Below are 16794 nucleotides of genomic sequence, written 5' to 3' on the forward strand. Positions count from 1 at the left end.
AAGCATAGCAGGAACTTAACTGATGGGCTCCATTTTCAGTTCCATTGAGCATCTTTTTTTTTTTTTTTTTTTTTGAAACAGAGTCTCACTCTGTTGCCATGGCAAGCATCTTCTTATATACAGTCTTCACCCATGTCCTTGATAGAAATGTTGAAGGGGACCTCCAAAAGCCAACCTGACCCTTAATTAAATAGCACTAACTGGTACAGCAGTTTAAGCAGATCAGTTTCTCCCAAAAGTGTGATTATCCAATTCACATGTTGCCATTCTGTCCAAAATGATGATACAAGAGACAGTCATCTGACTTACTGACATAAATATTAATATTAGTCCCATGAGAAAAAAGCAATTTAGAATTGGCTGCCAGAAAAACATTTCTACTTGTCTATATCCACAGAGGGACTTGTCATACCAGCTACTTAAGCCAAGTCTCCCTCTCTTCCAAAACCCACATGGGGCCCTGTTTTATTATTATTATGGTTCTTAGCACATCGTAACCCACATTGTAATTGTTTATATACATGTCCCAAGTTCAAATCATTCATCTTTATCACACCCAGCACTTAGCCCATTGTGTCTGGGTAGGAAGCACTCAAATTGGTAAAAGAGAAATCTACTCAAATGAATGTTCTTCCAATAATATCTGCCTCCAACCCCACCAAAAACAAACTTGTGACTAGAAGCAGCACAGACCACTACCACATTCATGCTAACATGACTAAAATGCCCTTATAATTGGCTTGGTCACAGTCTCCAGCAGATGCCAAGGCTTTTGCTAGTTAAGCCAGTTTTCATTGGACCATTTTGTTTTCTATGTATTTTTTGACCAAAAAATAAAGATAGGTTTTCTAACAATAGGGATAGAAATACATGAAATAGGAATACTTCTTTAAAATGTCAGTGAGGAAAGTAGGAAATCAGTAAACCAAAACATCTGACTATAGGTCTTCTCAGAGAAAGGAAAAAGGACTAACAAACAAGAATATAGTGCTTTACCAGTTACAAATCTTTCACATACATTCTCCTTTGACCCTCACAACAACCCTGTGAGGTAGGCAGCACAGATATTCTTCTCATTTAACAGATGAGGAAGGTGAATCTCAGAGCAGTTAACTGATATGCCCAAGGCTGTACAGTTACTGAATAATCTGTATTATCATCAGTCTTTGGCCTAAAAATTCAGCACCCAACATCCCTTCATACTTGCCCTACCTACTTCACAGGGATAATGAAGATAAAATGAATTCAAGACTAGAAAATATACTTTGAGGGGAAAAAGCACTATATATTATAATTATACCCACAATCTATAATTTTCCACAATATATGGCTCATTCCCCTTCTCATCCCAGCTTGTGCATGAACCCAGAATTTTATATTGCCTCAATTCTATGCTCAACTAAGCAACTAAGTAAGGCAGGGGAACAGTATTTTAGTGTTTATGTAAATTACAATCAGGGTACTGCTGTTATTAAGCAAATAGAAAATCAGCACAGAAAGGCCAGTGTGCAATTAGGACTCACTAAGCACAGAGCAAAGCAAGGCAAGATTATCAGGGCATGATTGCATAGAAGGAAAATGTGGTGTCACAGTCTAAACTGGCACACACACAGTTGTCTAAGGCAAAGTGGTGGCAAAGAAGAGTTACTTGTTCTGCATTTTATAAACAAAAGCAGAGGATTTATGGGAACCGGTGCAAAAGCATCTTATGTCACACAGATCTCTCCAGCTGTCTACAGGGAATACAAACAACAGTGTCATCTTCATTTTAAAGAATGACTGTACCTGTGTTCATATCCTGAACTCCACCAAGGAAGAGCTCCATGGTAAACTTCCTTGGCTGAAAATATGACCAGTACCATCATTCCTAATCAGACTATTAACCAGAATGTCTTTTAAGGTAATGAATTAGATGGCTGTGTTTTCTTCAGGATTTACTTTGGATTCTCCTGCTTTAAGACCCAAAGAAAGTTATATTGAGTTTTTATTGGTGATTCTAAGTATATGTGTTTATAACAATTAGAGTGTGATAGGTGAAATTTAACATATTAAAAGAGTTCTATAGCATCTTTTCAGAAAAGATTGTATACTATACAAACTATTCAAGTCATACAAAACCATTTTTCAGTGTCTTTTCAACTGAGAAGAATCCTATTCAGCACGCTTCTCCTCCTGAGGTGGTTCATACTGAGCAAGCTATGGGGCAAAGACAGAGGAGTTTAGGTGAATTTTATTCTAAATTGGGTGAAAATACTTAGTAACAAAACAAAATGTGTTAACCATTATGTTCAATTTAGTTACTGAATCAGTAAGTTTATATTGGCATCAGTCTCTATAACTATCCATTTTAGACCATTTAATAATTTAAGATTTAATACAATCAAACCTATTAACTTTTTTCATATAAACCTTTAAAAATACTGGGAAACTAAAATTTCATTCCAATTCTTGACTGTACTGTCAAAATACTTGATATGCAATAATCTATATCTTCCCAAAGATGCTGTGGCTTATAATAAGAAACTGTTCCTCTCCTCCAAAAGTTTACTGAAATTCCCCCTAAAAAGTAGACAAAGAGTTATGTAACATGTATTAATCTAGCCATCAATAAAGAATAACTAAAATCTTTGACCTAAAATGTGCCAAAGAGTTAACTAGCATTGTCACATTGTGGAATCTTGGATACTTTAAGATACTGCATTTTCTTTTATGCTAAGTGGTGGTTCCTTGCAAGAACACTAGGCTAAGAAGGGTTCTTCGAGTTAGCTGTTGGATTTGAGAAGCTTATTAGATCTCACTGTGCTTTCGTTTCCTCACCTATAAAATGGCATGTGTATTTGTTTCATTTATCTCACAAAGTTGTTGAGACGATATGAGAAATACTTAAGAGTAATGTAAAATGCATTATGTGATCTCAAAAACTTAGAGTTCACTAATTTAAAGCTCATGAAAATTCTCGGGAGTTTGAAGAGGGAAAAAAAACTTCAGCACTAGATAAAATTAAGTGCAATTTACAGAGGTAAATTTGTTAATCCAGGGCCACCACCTAAGACCTTGTAGATTGTGAACTGCACAACTCTAAGAAGTGCCATTCGTGAAGCAGTGGCTCTACATTGACCTACTTAAATCAACTGCTTAAGAATCTCAGAACTATCCATTTACTTATAAGCAGCAACCAATATTGTTGCTGGTTTTGTTGATGCAGGTTCCCAAGAACTTCTTCTTGACCATACACTTTGCTTGTCCTAGTTACAGTATGTGTTGTGGTTTTCTAGACAGAGCATAAGTTTGGTCTTGCAATTAATTCAGATTGGTATTCACCCTCTTCCCTCCCTTCCTGTCCACCTTAGTGAGGTTTTGATAATGTAATTATTAAAAGTAAAATTTTTTTAATATGAATTCTTTTTTAAAAATTTACCTTTGTTTTCAGTTTTTTATTTTCTTCTACAATAGCTTCATATTTTTCTTTCATTTCTGCCAATTCTAGACGAAGCAGCTCTATTTCTGGATTTTCTGGGGTAGCAGCTCCTAAGTGATGCTTTAAAAAACTATTATCATTGTTAAGAATTTACTTCTTAGAGCTGAATGAAACTATGGAAATAGCCCAGAGTGGCATCAATATCCCTGTCCAGAGTCACCCACCCTACCACCAGTGTTTACCCAGAAATCACCATCCAAAAACTCAAAGTACCTTTCTCAGTAAGAAAAAGCAATTTAAAGGTTATTATGTATCTGAAAAAAAATAAGAGTTTCAAAAATAAGGCCTTTTTCTGACTTCAGAAATGAAAAGGATACTCCAAAGCACTATTAGGTTTCTCTGGTTCTTCATATAAGGCTACCAACACTGCAAATCAAAAAGCAGAGAAAGCAACAATTAAAGTCTAAAATATCAATGGCTGAAATTATATTCTATAACCTAGTAAATATTAGGTGCCAACTATATACCAAGCACATTGTTAAGGCTGTCCGTACAATGATGAACAAGACCGACAGGGTCCCTCCTCTCAATGAATTTACGGTCAAGTTCAAGGTCCTAGCACTCTGAGAGGCCAAGGCAGGCAGATAGCTTAAGGTCAGGAGTTCAAAACCAGCGTGAGCAAGAGCGAGACCCCGTCTCTACCAAAAATAGAAAGAAATTAATTGGCCAACTAAAAATACATAGAAAAAATTAGCCGGGCCTGGTGGTGCATGCCTGTAGTCCCAGCTACTTGGGAGGCTGAGGCAGTAGAATTGCTTGAGCCCAGGAGTTTGAGGTTGCTGTGAGCTAGGCTGACGCCACGGCACTCACTCTAGCCTGGGCAACAAAGCGGACTCTGTCTCAAAAAAAGAAAAAAAAGATAAGCAACGAACCAGACAAAGGGTATCAAGCAGCAACACTGGATAATGGGCTATGGGAACACATTGGAAGAACACCTAACTCAACCTAGAAGATCAGGGATGGCTTCCTAAAGTAAGGGAGAGACCTGGGACATAGGCAATGAATGTTTCAGATAAAATGGGAAGGACCTGGAGCAAGAAAACAACATATTGAGGAACTGAAAATTCAAGTATGTCTAGATGGAGTTGTGAGTAAGGTGGCAGGAAAGGAAGTGGGAAGGGTAATCAGAGCCAGATGATGGAGGGTCACGCAAGTTTGGTTGGACTTTGATCCTAAAAACAAGTATGTAATTAAACAGTTTTAAGGAGGGGAGTGACTCTTACAGCTGTGTGGAAGACTGACAGGAATGAGACAAGGATAAAAAAGGTAAGAGGCTGATGTGGTAATCCAGTTAAAAAAGACAGCAACCTGCACTAGAGAGATAGAGGAATGGGAAGAAAATCTGAGAAAAATTTAAGAGAGAATCAACAGGACTATAATTACTGGAAGTGGCTTTGAATTCAAAATGTTCTTCAAGAATGAAGTTTCATACACAACATGCTAAATAACCACTAACCAAAAACTAGCAGTAATCATGTTCGAATCAACATTAAAATATATACTTTAGTGGTTTTCATACACAGTAGCTGTTATGAGAACCACCTTGCTCATCTTCTCTTGAACAAATCCCTCCTAGAACTCATACAAAAATATCTCTAAACCAGTGGTTAACCTTTTTGTGCATGGAACTCTTTGAAAAATCTGATACAAGCAAAAAAACAAATGTAACCACACACAAAAAACGGTGCATATCTAGACCCAAGTAAAGTTCCCATTGTAAACCAATTTATATGCTTCCCTTTTGTTCTTTTAGAATTTTAATAGCTTATCAAAATTATATAGACAGTATGAAAAATCAAATGGGCAGCTACTTTTAACAATTTACATTGAGTTCTGATAGTTACTCTTCATCTCTCTAAATACACTTACAGCACTATTTTTTGAGAAACTGGTATCTATATACCACTACTCTCTCCTCCACTCTCTCCTTTCAATATGATACAGAACTTTAATCCCTGTCTTTATTACCTTTTTCTTTAACTTTTATGCTCAAATCTCCATTTCTTCTTCCATTAATTTCCACTGATCTCTACTGAATCCTAATTTTATAAGACATATATATTAATACTCTTACCCTTTTGTCCTCTTCCCCCATCCCAGTTCTTTTACTTTCTAAATTTCTGTCAGTGGTACTTACAAGGTTGATAATTGCAGAACATAATGTAAATGCTAAATTTCCTTTGCTTTTCTATAGATGAAATACACTTCCTTTTAGTCAGACAAGAACTCTATATCCAATCATGTTCCCCTTTTTGCCTTAGCATCCAGGATTTTTAGAGATTGTTATAGTGCTCAAAATAGTTAAAACACTGCTTCTTCCAAATGATATATCATCTTTAAGCATCCTCTTACAGTGTTTTAATGTTACAGTTTCAAATCCTCTTGGAAATAAGCTGGATAAAAAATATAAATTTGTGTAAAGTACCTATGTTTGAAGCTGAAAATCAAATTTTAAATCTTATCAGTATACACTAAAAAATGGGATGAATACACAAAAAAATAAAGTAACAACAATTAAAAGAAATAAAAATAAAAAAAGAAAAAAAATAAATCTTATTAGTAGATACTGTGTTAAATTGTCTGATGTTATTTAGAAATCTAAGGAGATGGAGGGATTAGATTCCAGTTTATGTGAGCAAAGGAAAAGAAGCCTCCAGAAGTTTCCAATATTTTATGAAGGAAAATCCTTATATGGCCACAAGGCTGTACATCTTTCTGTAGTCAGTTACCTCCTACAATTGCCACTTTTCTGCCTTTTACCATTCTGTCTTTCACTCACTCCATCCAGCCATGCTGGCCTCCTTATACTTCCTGGGAACTCTTGACATCATAAACTATTTCATTCAGGTCCCTGCCCAAAAGTTGCTTAAAGAAAGGCCTTCCCCCTACACACCATATCCCCTAACCGTGCTGTTTTTATTCACAATACTTACCACTAGCTGACACTATGTATTTGTTAAGTCTCCCCCAACTAGACTATAAGCTCATGAGAGCAGAGACCTTTTCCCCCACTGCTGTATCCTCAGTGTCTAGAACAGAGAGCTGAATAAAATGGCTAAGTGAAAGAAAGGAACTTGTGGAGTTTTTAGAGGGGATGACATTCCAAGCATCTGTGATACTTCCAGTGACAACACAGCCCATTGCTTTCAGAGTAGTCCCTTACTACTTGATTAAATTTGTTTGCAAAGACATGGAAAACTAGTATCTCAGCCCAGAGTACATAGCAATTCAATTACTGGTCCATGCATGGAAATTAAAAGCCTGCTTTCTGCTTAGACCCCAGAGTTGTTATTCTCCCCGAACTTTCCCCTCATCTTTGCTTTTGTCCAAAGAGAGTCATCAAATTATTCCCCACACACTTCCTATTGTCATATGATCCATGTCCTCGTCCCGGCCATCAATTCCATTCTACACCTTTGAATATCCCAGCCAGTGAGTTGAGTGACACAGAGCAGGCATTCAGATTACTGCTAAGGTAATGAAGTAAACTGTACCCTACCTCTTGGAATCCTCCTGTTTCACACACTTTACTCATCTACTTAGATCTTAAAGCCATGAAGGAGGTGGTACAGTGTAACAGTAAACTACTGTTTTAAAAAGTGAAAACAATATAACCATTTTGATGTGCCCTCAAGCTCTTTAAACTACTTCTATTTAAATTATGAAATCTACACAAAGTAGGAATTGATACGGCGAAAACCGTAAGGCAGGAGGAATTGGGATTTCAGGGTCTTTAGCAAACACGTCCACTGCGGCTGCTCAAGGCAAAGCAACGGAAGTTGGAGAGACTTTGCAACAGCTGCAGGAGTTTCACTCCCAGCGCGGTGAGTGGTAGCGTGAGCTCGGCTACCCCACCCGGGCGGCGTCCCGCAGCCGGCGTGCGCCGGTCCCCGCCTAACCCCGCGGCCCACCTGGCTGGACCCCGGACAGGTCCCACCTGTTTCCCCCTCTTTTCCTACGCCGTCGGGGGCGCAGCGCCGAGGAGCACGACGAGGGCACCAGGAACCCTTCCTAGTCCATGCTCACCCTTGGTCAGCGTGTCCAGCACCCCCGACTTCTCCAAGTACCTCCGGAACTGCTCACGCTTCGAGTCGGCGGCCTGAGGAGATACCGTGGGTCAGTGGCCAAAGCCGGGGGGCCGGAGCAGGAAGAAGACTGGGAGTCCGGCAACCCCGCCTCCGCCTGGCTACCTCGGGCCCCCCCAAACCTGCGCGCGCGCCCCAACTCCCACCCGGAGCCGCCCAGCGGCTGGGTACCGCCCGCACGCCCCCAGCCACGCCGCGCCCCCCTCACTTTGTAATGGGCCATAGTGACAGCGGCAGCGGCGTAGCTGGCGCCGGAGTCGGTGACTGGCGGGCTCAGAGCAGCAGTGCTCATGCGCGGAAGGGGCCGCACGCCTGCGCACTTGCGAGCCACGGGCCAGCCTCGCCGGGGTGTGGCCTGTTTTCATAGCGACCAGGACGCTCTGAATCCCCCGTTGTGGGCTGAGCCGAGGGAGACTGCGTGCGCCCGCCCCTCCGCTGTGGGAGGAGCACCTCTTCCTCTTCCGGTGCGCGCGGAGGTTCTGTTGCTTAGCGAAAGGCAAGGTTTGGGAAACTCCGGACAAGTGCCCAGGTGGAGACAGAGGTGGGCACGGCGTCCGGAGGCGGAGCCCCGGAGCACTAGGACTACTGCGGGAGGGAGGATCGCTGGACGATGATAGTGGGCTCATGTTTCTCAATTGGGATCTCGGAAGCTGTGGTGACCCATAAGTGCTGGGCTTCTTGGCTCTCATTCCGAAAAAAGTGTGCAGGGCTCTCCAGTGGCTTGGGAGAGTGTTAAGAATCGCATGTTTCGGCTCCAGCATTTTTTTTTTTTGGAGTTTTCTTGATTTGTGGCTGATTGGATGTAGGCCTCTGAAGGGTGAGGAGTAAAGTGCTCGCCAGTAGCTAGCACTTTTGAGCACTTAATATGTTCCAGGCACTGTAGTCAACATAGGTATTTTTCGTTTTTATCCTCACAGCATCCCTGTAGGATAGGTACTATTAGTAAAGTGGCGAGATTAGATGACCAGTGAGTAGTAGAACCAAGACTCCAATCTGGCAGTGAATGACAATGCTATAAACTGGTGAAGGAAAGCCACGGATTTTTTTAATATTTTATTTACTAGGTAAAAACATGATTATACTCAAGACATATCAGGTTGCAGTCTAGAAGGAAACTAAAGTTACTAAGTTCCAGGGGCAAACAAAATTAACCCTGTGTCCAAAGATAAAGGATTAGTAGTAACTAAAAAGAGGAATTATGAAGATCAAGAACAATTTCCTAAGGCTGTGGTCCCTTCAGAGAGAAAACCTGGTCAAACCATTTAGCCTAGATTCTGAACATATGATTTTCTCAAAATCAGTTTCACACATTCCGAAGGGAGCCATAAACTCTATGTCTTTGAACTTAGAGCTATTCTTCACAATCCAGAATTAGAGCTGTTTTTCCCTTTCTGAAATGATAGTGCAGTTGTCTGTCAACAGCTGGCCTTTAGAGCTGCCCTTATCCATTTTGTCTGTGTTCCAACACTACTAGGCTATTTGTTTGATAATATAATATACAGAATGTCTAAAAGCCATCAGCTGTTCAGATCCGAAGATCTGTGGGAACCCGCCTACCAGTGAGATTGTTCATCAGAGACACTATATGATTTGAAGAACAAACAGTAGGATTATTGCAGGTTCTGACAAGCTCAGGCTCAAAAGACAACTCTCCCGAAGAATCAGGAGTGTTCAGAATGTCAAGTGAGTGGGAGTCTCCTTGTGAAGAGGGAAGGGTTCTGATTGTGCCCTCTCTGAACTGGCCCTCAAGGTTACCCTTAGAAGGTGACCCCCGGTTTTCCTCTTCTGTGGAGGGATCCCATGTAGCCCTAATCCACTTTGGTTTCCAAGTGCAGTTAGCTGACCGTGAGAAAGCTGTTTGGGGCAACTGCCCCATGTGGTTGTCCAGATCTGTAGCAACACCTGGTATAGAACAGTGACATCTGGAGTTCTTTTTGCTGTCTTTGCCATCAGTTTCTCTTTTTTCCCTTAACTGGGTACCATTAACTTCTTTTCCAAATATTTTATGAGTATCTTTGTTACTATTTGAGCCAATGTGTTGAAGATGACTACAGGAAGTACTAAATGTGCAAATCTCATTAGAAAGTACAGTTTCCTGATCATCTAAAATGCATTTCTCATCATTTACACTGTGATTGTCAGGATTAGCCTGAAATGCAGAAGATGAATTGAAACTAGGATACACTGCTGTGTGTGTTTGCTTTTCCACGAAAAGATTATAATCAGGTGCACAAGGGAGTCGCTTCAGTGAATTTGCAGATGTGTTCTGATATTTGGCTAGATTTTGTTTTGACTTGTTTGCATAGAATTCATTATGTTCATCCTTCAATTTATATTGTCCCCAAAGCCCTCTTTTAATCTTTTTAAAACCTAGGTGGAAAATTTCTAGAATGTTTAAAAAAAGTGAAATAGTGGCTATAGATTGCATAAATAATAGAAATATTGTCTTTTCAGTTGGTCTTGAGACAAAACAATCGATTATATTTGGACATGGGTGGCCATGGCATTTAAATAGAGGCTCTAAGTGAAATCCATATAAAAGGTACTGTCCAATCATGAACCCAACTTCAACCACAGAGCGAATGAAAATGTGTATCACATAAGTGCAAAGCAAGGTTCCTCTGAGTGGTGCTTTATTTAGTTTCCTTTTCTCTAGCTGACAAAGCTCTTGCTCCAATCTCCTGCGATCTCCAGGCATTTCAAACTCTACCCCTTCCAGTTCTCCTCTTAGTTGAGCTTTCATCCTCTGCCTCTCTTCCTCTAGAACTCTCAGTCGGTACAAAGCATGGCCCATGTAGACCAGGGATGGTGAAGACACAAATATCACCTGGAGAACCCAGTATCTAATGAGGGAGATGGGAAAGGCCTGGTCATAGCATACATTTCTGCAGCCTGGTTGTTCAGTATTGCAGATGAAGCCAGACTGCTCATCATTCCAGACATCTTCAGCTGCTACACCCAGAACAAGCATCCGAAATATGAACAGGATGGTGAGCCAGATCTTTCCAATCATGGTAGAGTGGATGTGAACTTCCTCCAGAGTATCTCCAAGGAGATTCCAGTCCCCCATGTTTATTTAGTCAGCATCTTAGCTCTGAACCCCATCAAATAGGAGGCAGATAAATTCTTCCATTCTGAAGGGAATGCTGTTTCTTAAAGCAAACCTATAGCCAAAATATGAACAAAGCATCACTCTTTCCATGTGCTAGCTGCTTTATTTTTTCTCTAGATAACAGCGATAATCTGTTACCAAGAATGTATTATAGATGTCAAGAACTTAAAATCACTGATGTTTAGACATCATAATGCAGTGGGGAGAAAGTGATGCCCGGAGGAGGAGGAGCGTATGTGTTCTCTATTAATATAATTGGGTTGGGCGCCGTGGCTCATGGCAGTAATCTTAGCACTCTGGCAAGTTGAGATAGGAAGATTGTAGTTCGAGACCAGCCTAAACAAGAGCAGTCTACTAAAAATAGAAAAATTAACCAGGCGTGGTAGCACGTGCCTGTAGTCCCAGCAACTTGGGAGGCTGAGGCAGAAGGATGAGGCTTGAGCCCAGGAGTTTGAGGTTGCTGTGAGCTAGGCTGATGCCATGGCACTCTAGCCCAGGTGACAGAGTGAGACTGTTGTCTCAAAAAAAAAAGAATATAATTGGAGGGTTCCCTATCAGAGAGGAGTCGTTACTAAGCTGAAGTTTGTTGTTATTTTTTTTTAACGGGGAACTTTTGTAGAAGTTTCTGAAACAACTGACTTGATCTTACAAACTTTATTTACTAAGATTATTTTATATAAAAGCTTTAACCAAAGTCAATGATTTTTAAATCTCATTTATACACAAAGGAAAATGTGCTTCATTTGATAATTCAGTAAGATATAGCATTTAATGAAACCAGAGGAAATAGATCTGGCTCTGTTATAGGAATTTAGATTAGTTTTTTAATCCAAATTTAAATGAATTCTGGTTTCTTTCTGGCACTTGGTGAGCATTTTCAGAAATTCATTTCAGAAAAAGAAAAGAAGAAATTCATTTCAGTAATATTTATGAATATTTATAAAATTCTTATTATACTTTGCCATGAAAAATTTTGTAAATATCATGTTTAAATGAACTCCAAAAATTCTCAGCTGTTTTATGATATTAGATATTACTAGAAATAAATTGATCACTGACATGGTGTTATAATACAGTAGTATAGAAATTTTCATTGTAATAATATTGGATCTATTTAAGACATGTAGCTTGCTTTTTTGAAGGAAACAATGGGGCAAGTTATAATTTAGCTACTTGGATTATCTGCCAGTAGGTTCAATAATAAGACTGACATCCTAGGATATCTCAGATGAAATAGACCCCAGAGGAAAGATTTAAAAAATGATTGTTTTTGTTCTATTTCATTTAAAATATAAATGCATGTTCTATCCTCTATATGAAGGGAAATGTTGCACAATCAAACAAAATACTAAGATATTATTAATACAAGATGCGTTCATCACAAAAATCCTATGAGGTATGTTGTTTCCCCCATTTTACAGAGGAAACTGAGGCACATTAATTTACCCAAGGTCACGCAGCTGGAGCTGGTATTCAAATCCAATCAATGTGGCTCTAGAGTCAGCTCTTAAGTGTTTTACAAAACTTATTTTTCCTCTTTGAGCAAACTTGAAATTTACAAGAAACATTGAGATGATGTTTCTCTTAAAATCTTAATTATTTAAATTTAGGGATGTCAAACAGTGATAGTTTTGGCTTTTTAAATAACCAGTTTTAGAGTCTTTGGTTACTTTCTTAAAGCTTGATATTACTAATAAGACTTGCAAAAGCATCAGCCTTCTAAAATTTAGTTGTATTCCTGAGATAGAGAAAATCTCTACTGACTATTATGTTAATAATAGTATGCTCTGACCCAACAATTCAGAACACTTTCAAATGTAAGTATGTTTGTCATGTTATTGTTTATAATAGTCATAAGTTAAAAACATCTAAAATAATTATCAGTACAAGAAAAGACTGGTTAAATAAATAATGATACATCCACAGTGTGATACTATGCTACCAGTAGAAATGACAAATATATACTAATATAAAAAGATCTTTGACATATTGTTTCAGTGAAATTCAGGTTATAAAATAGAATAGTATGGCCCATTGTAAATTTAGTTATATGTAGAGATGCATACTGAAAAGTCTAGAGGGATAGTCATCAAAATATTAACTGTTATCTCAGGATGATAGGATTACAAATGACTTAATTTTTTATGATTATATGTTTTTACCTTTTTTTACCATGAACATTTTGCTTTTATAATCACAAAAAGAAAATGAATTTTTTCCTTAAAGAACAAGAACATAATATTTCCTAGGAGCAGTATTATTTAGCTACAAATTAACGCTTTTATAGCAAAGGACATGAAAATTTGTATACAAAGATACAGTACCATAGAATTCAAAAGCAAAAGATAAAAACATTTCAAACAACTCTTAATTAGCTAAAACAGATTAACACAAACCTTTCTTAGTTTGGGTAAATCTGAGCAAATCATGCTTAGAAGTTATACCGTGGCCATCTTCATCTTATTCTCTGTGTTTGTCCCTTTGCAGGTGTAGAGCAAATGCAGTGCCGCTTGATGCAGTAAGTGAGTCAGCCATTAACTGAAATCCATTCCCCTTTCTGCTCATCCTTGCTTCTAAAACTGTGCTGTCCAATAGAACTTTCTGCAACAATGGAAATATTCTCTATCTGTGCTGTCCAATAAGGTAGCCACTAGCTACATGTAGCTATCGAACACTTGCAATAGGGTTTGTGTATCAGAGCAATTGAATTTTTAATTTTATTTAACTTTAATAAAAATTTAAAGAGCTACATGTACCTAGTAGCTGCTTTATGGGACAAAGATAAGGAATGTTTCTAATATTCCTAATAACACAATGCAGTCTAGAAGACTAAAGTTAGGAGCCCCAAATTAAGCTGAGTAAATGATTCTTCTATAATTCAGAGATGTCAAATTTAAAATACTAGGGGATATTTGCGCGCTTTTCTTATTGTAATTTTTGCCATTGGGGGAACCCAATAAAGTGTCATTGTTTTTGGTAAAGTGAGCTACATTTCTAGTACCAAAAAGTCTTTCTTACTAGCTAATAACTTCTTAGTCATCAGCCTTAAATAATCAGTGGTCACATCTAGTTTCATAGTTAAATAAATCCTATTTCTCCTATTGCTAGTTTTCTGTTATTAACAATTACACTGTACTTTTAGGTCATTGAAGGGATCTTCAGAATAAGTGGCCTGGTGCGATGGCCATGATAGATGAGTGTTTCTTCCCTGGGCCTCTTTGCCAACTAATAGCTACTTTTCAGATTAAGTGCAGACATTTCAACAGGGAAAAATTTTATATATGTGTGTGGATATATACATACAAACACATTCATGTTTGTATGCTATGTATTATATGAATTATATGTGTGTAATATATAAATTATTAATATAAACTTGAAAAATGCTCAACCTCAGTAGTCAGAGAAATACAAATTTAAATGTATTATTTTTTAACTATCAAAATGAAAACTTTTCAAGATTTATAATACCTTCTTTTGGCAAAGTAGAGGGAAACTGTTATTCTCATATACAGTAGGTAAATGAATACAGCTATTTAAAAGGCAGTTTAAATCTAACAAAATCAACATAACATTTCTGCTTCTGGGTGCTTGAAATATTCACAAAACACACTCAAAGACACACTGTATATGCTAGCATGTTCACATAGCACTGTTGGTAATTGTACAAAATCAGCAACAATTTAAATGTCCAGTAGAGGAATGATTAACTATAGTACATCTTCAGCAATTCAGAGAATAAAGATCTCTGTGAACTAACACAGAAAGATCTCTGAGTCCTATTGTAAATCGAGTTATAAAACAATACGTGTATCTCTTACTAAAATCTATGTTTTGTAAGTATATCTAATTAGCTAAAATAAAGTAACACAAACTTTGCTTACTTTAGATAAATCTGAGAAGCAAATCATGCTTACAAGGAGTTTTACCATGGACACCTTCAACTTGTTCTCTGAGGTCATCCCTTTGTGGACGTAGGACAGATTTGGTGCAGTTCAATGCAATGAATGAGTCAACCTCAACTAAAATCCATTTCCCTTTCTGCTCTTCCTATATAGAAAAAAAGCGTGCAAGGATACACACCATACTGTTGTGACTGCTGACAGTTGTCATCGCTAGGGAAAAAGAGCAGGTTTGGAGTGAGAAGGCAAAAGAAGCTTTTATCTTTTAAGTTCTTGTTTGAATCTTTATTTACTTAAATCTTTATTTACTCATATTCTCATGCTTGTACTTAAATTTAAATTTTTTTAACAAATCCAGATCAGTTTTTCTCAAAATACTAAATTATTAGTAAGCTAAATACTAAAATACTACCTTTTCTCATTATATAATTAAGCATATGTACCCCTTTCAGAATACATTAACACATTTAGATGGATGTTTAATAAATAACATATGTTGATGAAAAGGAGAAAAATTCTATTTCCTTAGTTCAGGTGACCTAAAACCTATGATTTAGAAAACAAAATGAACAGTAACCTGGATTCTATACAGGGAAAGGACATAGGCTTCTCTGTTTTCAGATAAGACATTTTACCTTTTATAAATAAATCCTATCCACTCCTAGGAGAGCCACTAGCCACATGAAGGATGAGAATCTGATCACAGATGAGAATCTAGAGTCCAGGTACATAGTGTACACCAGAAAGCCAGTCTCAGGTTCCTCAGGATCTTAGACATACTATTAGAATCTTAAACTAACAGTCCAGAAAATTCTCAGTCTTATTCTGTAAGAAATTTCTACCATTCATGGTGTACCCACATAGCTGTCTATTCCTATACTTCTAGATACTCTAACTTTCAGAATTTTGGGAACACAGTATTGTTAGATCAGCAGGGGAAAATATGGGTTTTTAAGTCATTACCTATGTTTAAATTCTGTCCCCCCTCAGACACTTGATTTTTAAAAAGAGTTTCCATATCCTCAACTCCAAGATATAGAGTAATATCTACCCTTCTAGGTTACTGAAAAGATTAGTAATAAAGCATATAAAACACCTCGAACAGTAGTGATCTACGTACTCAAACAGTCATCTATTTTAAAGTGATTATCAAGAGTCCGACACAGGTATGAAAAGTTTTTATTATCACCATAGTACAATATTCAAAGGTTTTATCAAGCAATCTTCAAAATATATCCTCCAAGGAGAGCAAGTCTTTTTTATGGAATACATTCATGCTTACCATGCCTAGGAAGAAGCTAATCTCTGGTTTTTACTACCCTTCTCATTTCTCTCTTCCTCTTCCCTCTCTTTACATTCAGAAGTTCCTTCCTTAAATCCTAAGGTAAGCAGTCTTTGCAACTGATCAGTTGAGTGTTGTTTTTTCCTCTTTATAAAATTGTTAGACTTTGCCAAGACTTCTGTTTCTTCATGGAGGTTTTTCCATTTTTTTCCTCCACATGGCTCTTTTTAATTGACTCATATTAGGGGCAGGTCAGTTTGCTGGCGATAAGAAAATGTTGAAAAACACAGCAAATAAGACACAAGCCAAATAAGCAGCAATTGCTATCCAAAACCTTGGGTCTTTCAGCAGTGCTTTATCAAAGCAGCTAAACACGGTGTACCCTATGGACATTCCAGCAAATCCACCGGCAATATGAGCTGCAAAAGACACCTTTGGAGAAAAGGGGAGAAAATGGAAATAACTGAAGAAAATGCTAATTGCATATTTCAGTTGCATTTCTCTTACTCAAACACAAATACCATCACAGACAAACAAGAGTCCTTAAAAATCTGGAGAACCAGGGGCTTAGGCTAAAGAGACACAAAACTCAATGTGCAAAGAGAGGAGATGCTCTAAAACATGCAAAGCTACGTCATTTTCACCCATTCTCTGAGTACACAAGACCAGGGCCATTGTTTCTCATTCTTCTTAATCAGTGCATTTAAGATGGTTCTATATAATGCAAACCGAGAGAATAGGGGTTGAGTCACCCTGAAGGATTCCTATAGAAACATAATCTGATCCCACATAAGTGAGATGTCAGAATTAAAACGCAAGTAATAACATACACACAAATAGTGAAACAGAAACTACCAAATTCAAATTCAAAGACTAATCCCAACAAAACTGGAAATCTTTGTCACTTTTTATCACAAATGTATATGGACCCAAGT

At 37.9% G+C, this 16794-nt stretch overlaps 3 protein-coding genes across 5 annotated transcripts in view; all 3 read right to left on the bottom strand.

The window, feature by feature from the left end:
• Nucleotides 1-970: 970 nt before the first annotated feature.
• MYCBP (MYC binding protein) lies at nt 971-7887 on the bottom strand. The gene is made up of 5 exons (XM_012779900.3): nt 7772-7887; nt 7505-7577; nt 3796-3844; nt 3419-3548; nt 971-2196 (listed from the first exon to the last, which is right to left on the bottom strand). The coding sequence occupies exons 1-5, from the start codon at nt 7853-7855 to the stop codon at nt 2152-2154; spliced, it is 381 nt and encodes a 126-aa protein (XP_012635354.1). The 5' UTR covers nt 7856-7887; the 3' UTR covers nt 971-2151.
• Nucleotides 7888-9088: 1201 nt separating this feature from the next.
• Nucleotides 9089-10633, bottom strand: GJA9 (gap junction protein alpha 9). The gene has a single exon (XM_012779897.3). It carries the CDS (start codon nt 10631-10633, stop codon nt 9089-9091), a length of 1545 nt encoding a protein of 514 aa, XP_012635351.1.
• Nucleotides 10634-16054: 5421 nt separating this feature from the next.
• The window catches only part of RHBDL2 (rhomboid like 2), a 42988-nt gene continuing 42248 nt past the window's right edge, over nt 16055-16794 (bottom strand). For all 3 annotated transcript variants that reach the window (XM_075996844.1, XM_075996846.1, XM_075996849.1), the window contains one exon: nt 16055-16291. In XM_075996844.1, coding sequence (XP_075852959.1) covers nt 16112-16291 — 180 coding nt within the window. In that variant the 3' untranslated portion in view covers nt 16055-16111. The remainder of the gene's footprint in view (nt 16292-16794) is intronic.

The sequence above is a fragment of the Microcebus murinus genome, chromosome 2, assembly GCF_040939455.1.
Source record: "Microcebus murinus isolate Inina chromosome 2, M.murinus_Inina_mat1.0, whole genome shotgun sequence".
Lineage (NCBI taxonomy): Eukaryota > Metazoa > Chordata > Mammalia > Primates > Cheirogaleidae > Microcebus > Microcebus murinus.

Bases quoted from the DNA above. Each gene is read 5' to 3' on its own strand.
- MYCBP (XM_012779900.3), bottom strand. From the start codon at position 7,855: ATGAGCACTGCTGCTCTGAGCCCGCCAGTCACCGACTCCGGCGCCAGC. The intron at 3,549-3,795 runs GTATCCTTTTCA...CAATGATAATAG, and splicing joins AAACCTAATAGTGCTTTGGA to TTTTTTAAAGCATCACTTAG. The intron at 2,197-3,418 runs GTAAATTTTTAA...TTTGCCCCATAG, and splicing joins ATAAAAAACTGAAAACAAAG to CTTGCTCAGTATGAACCACC.
- GJA9 (XM_012779897.3), bottom strand. From the start codon at position 10,633: ATGGGGGACTGGAATCTCCTTGGAGATACTCTGGAGGAAGTTCACATC.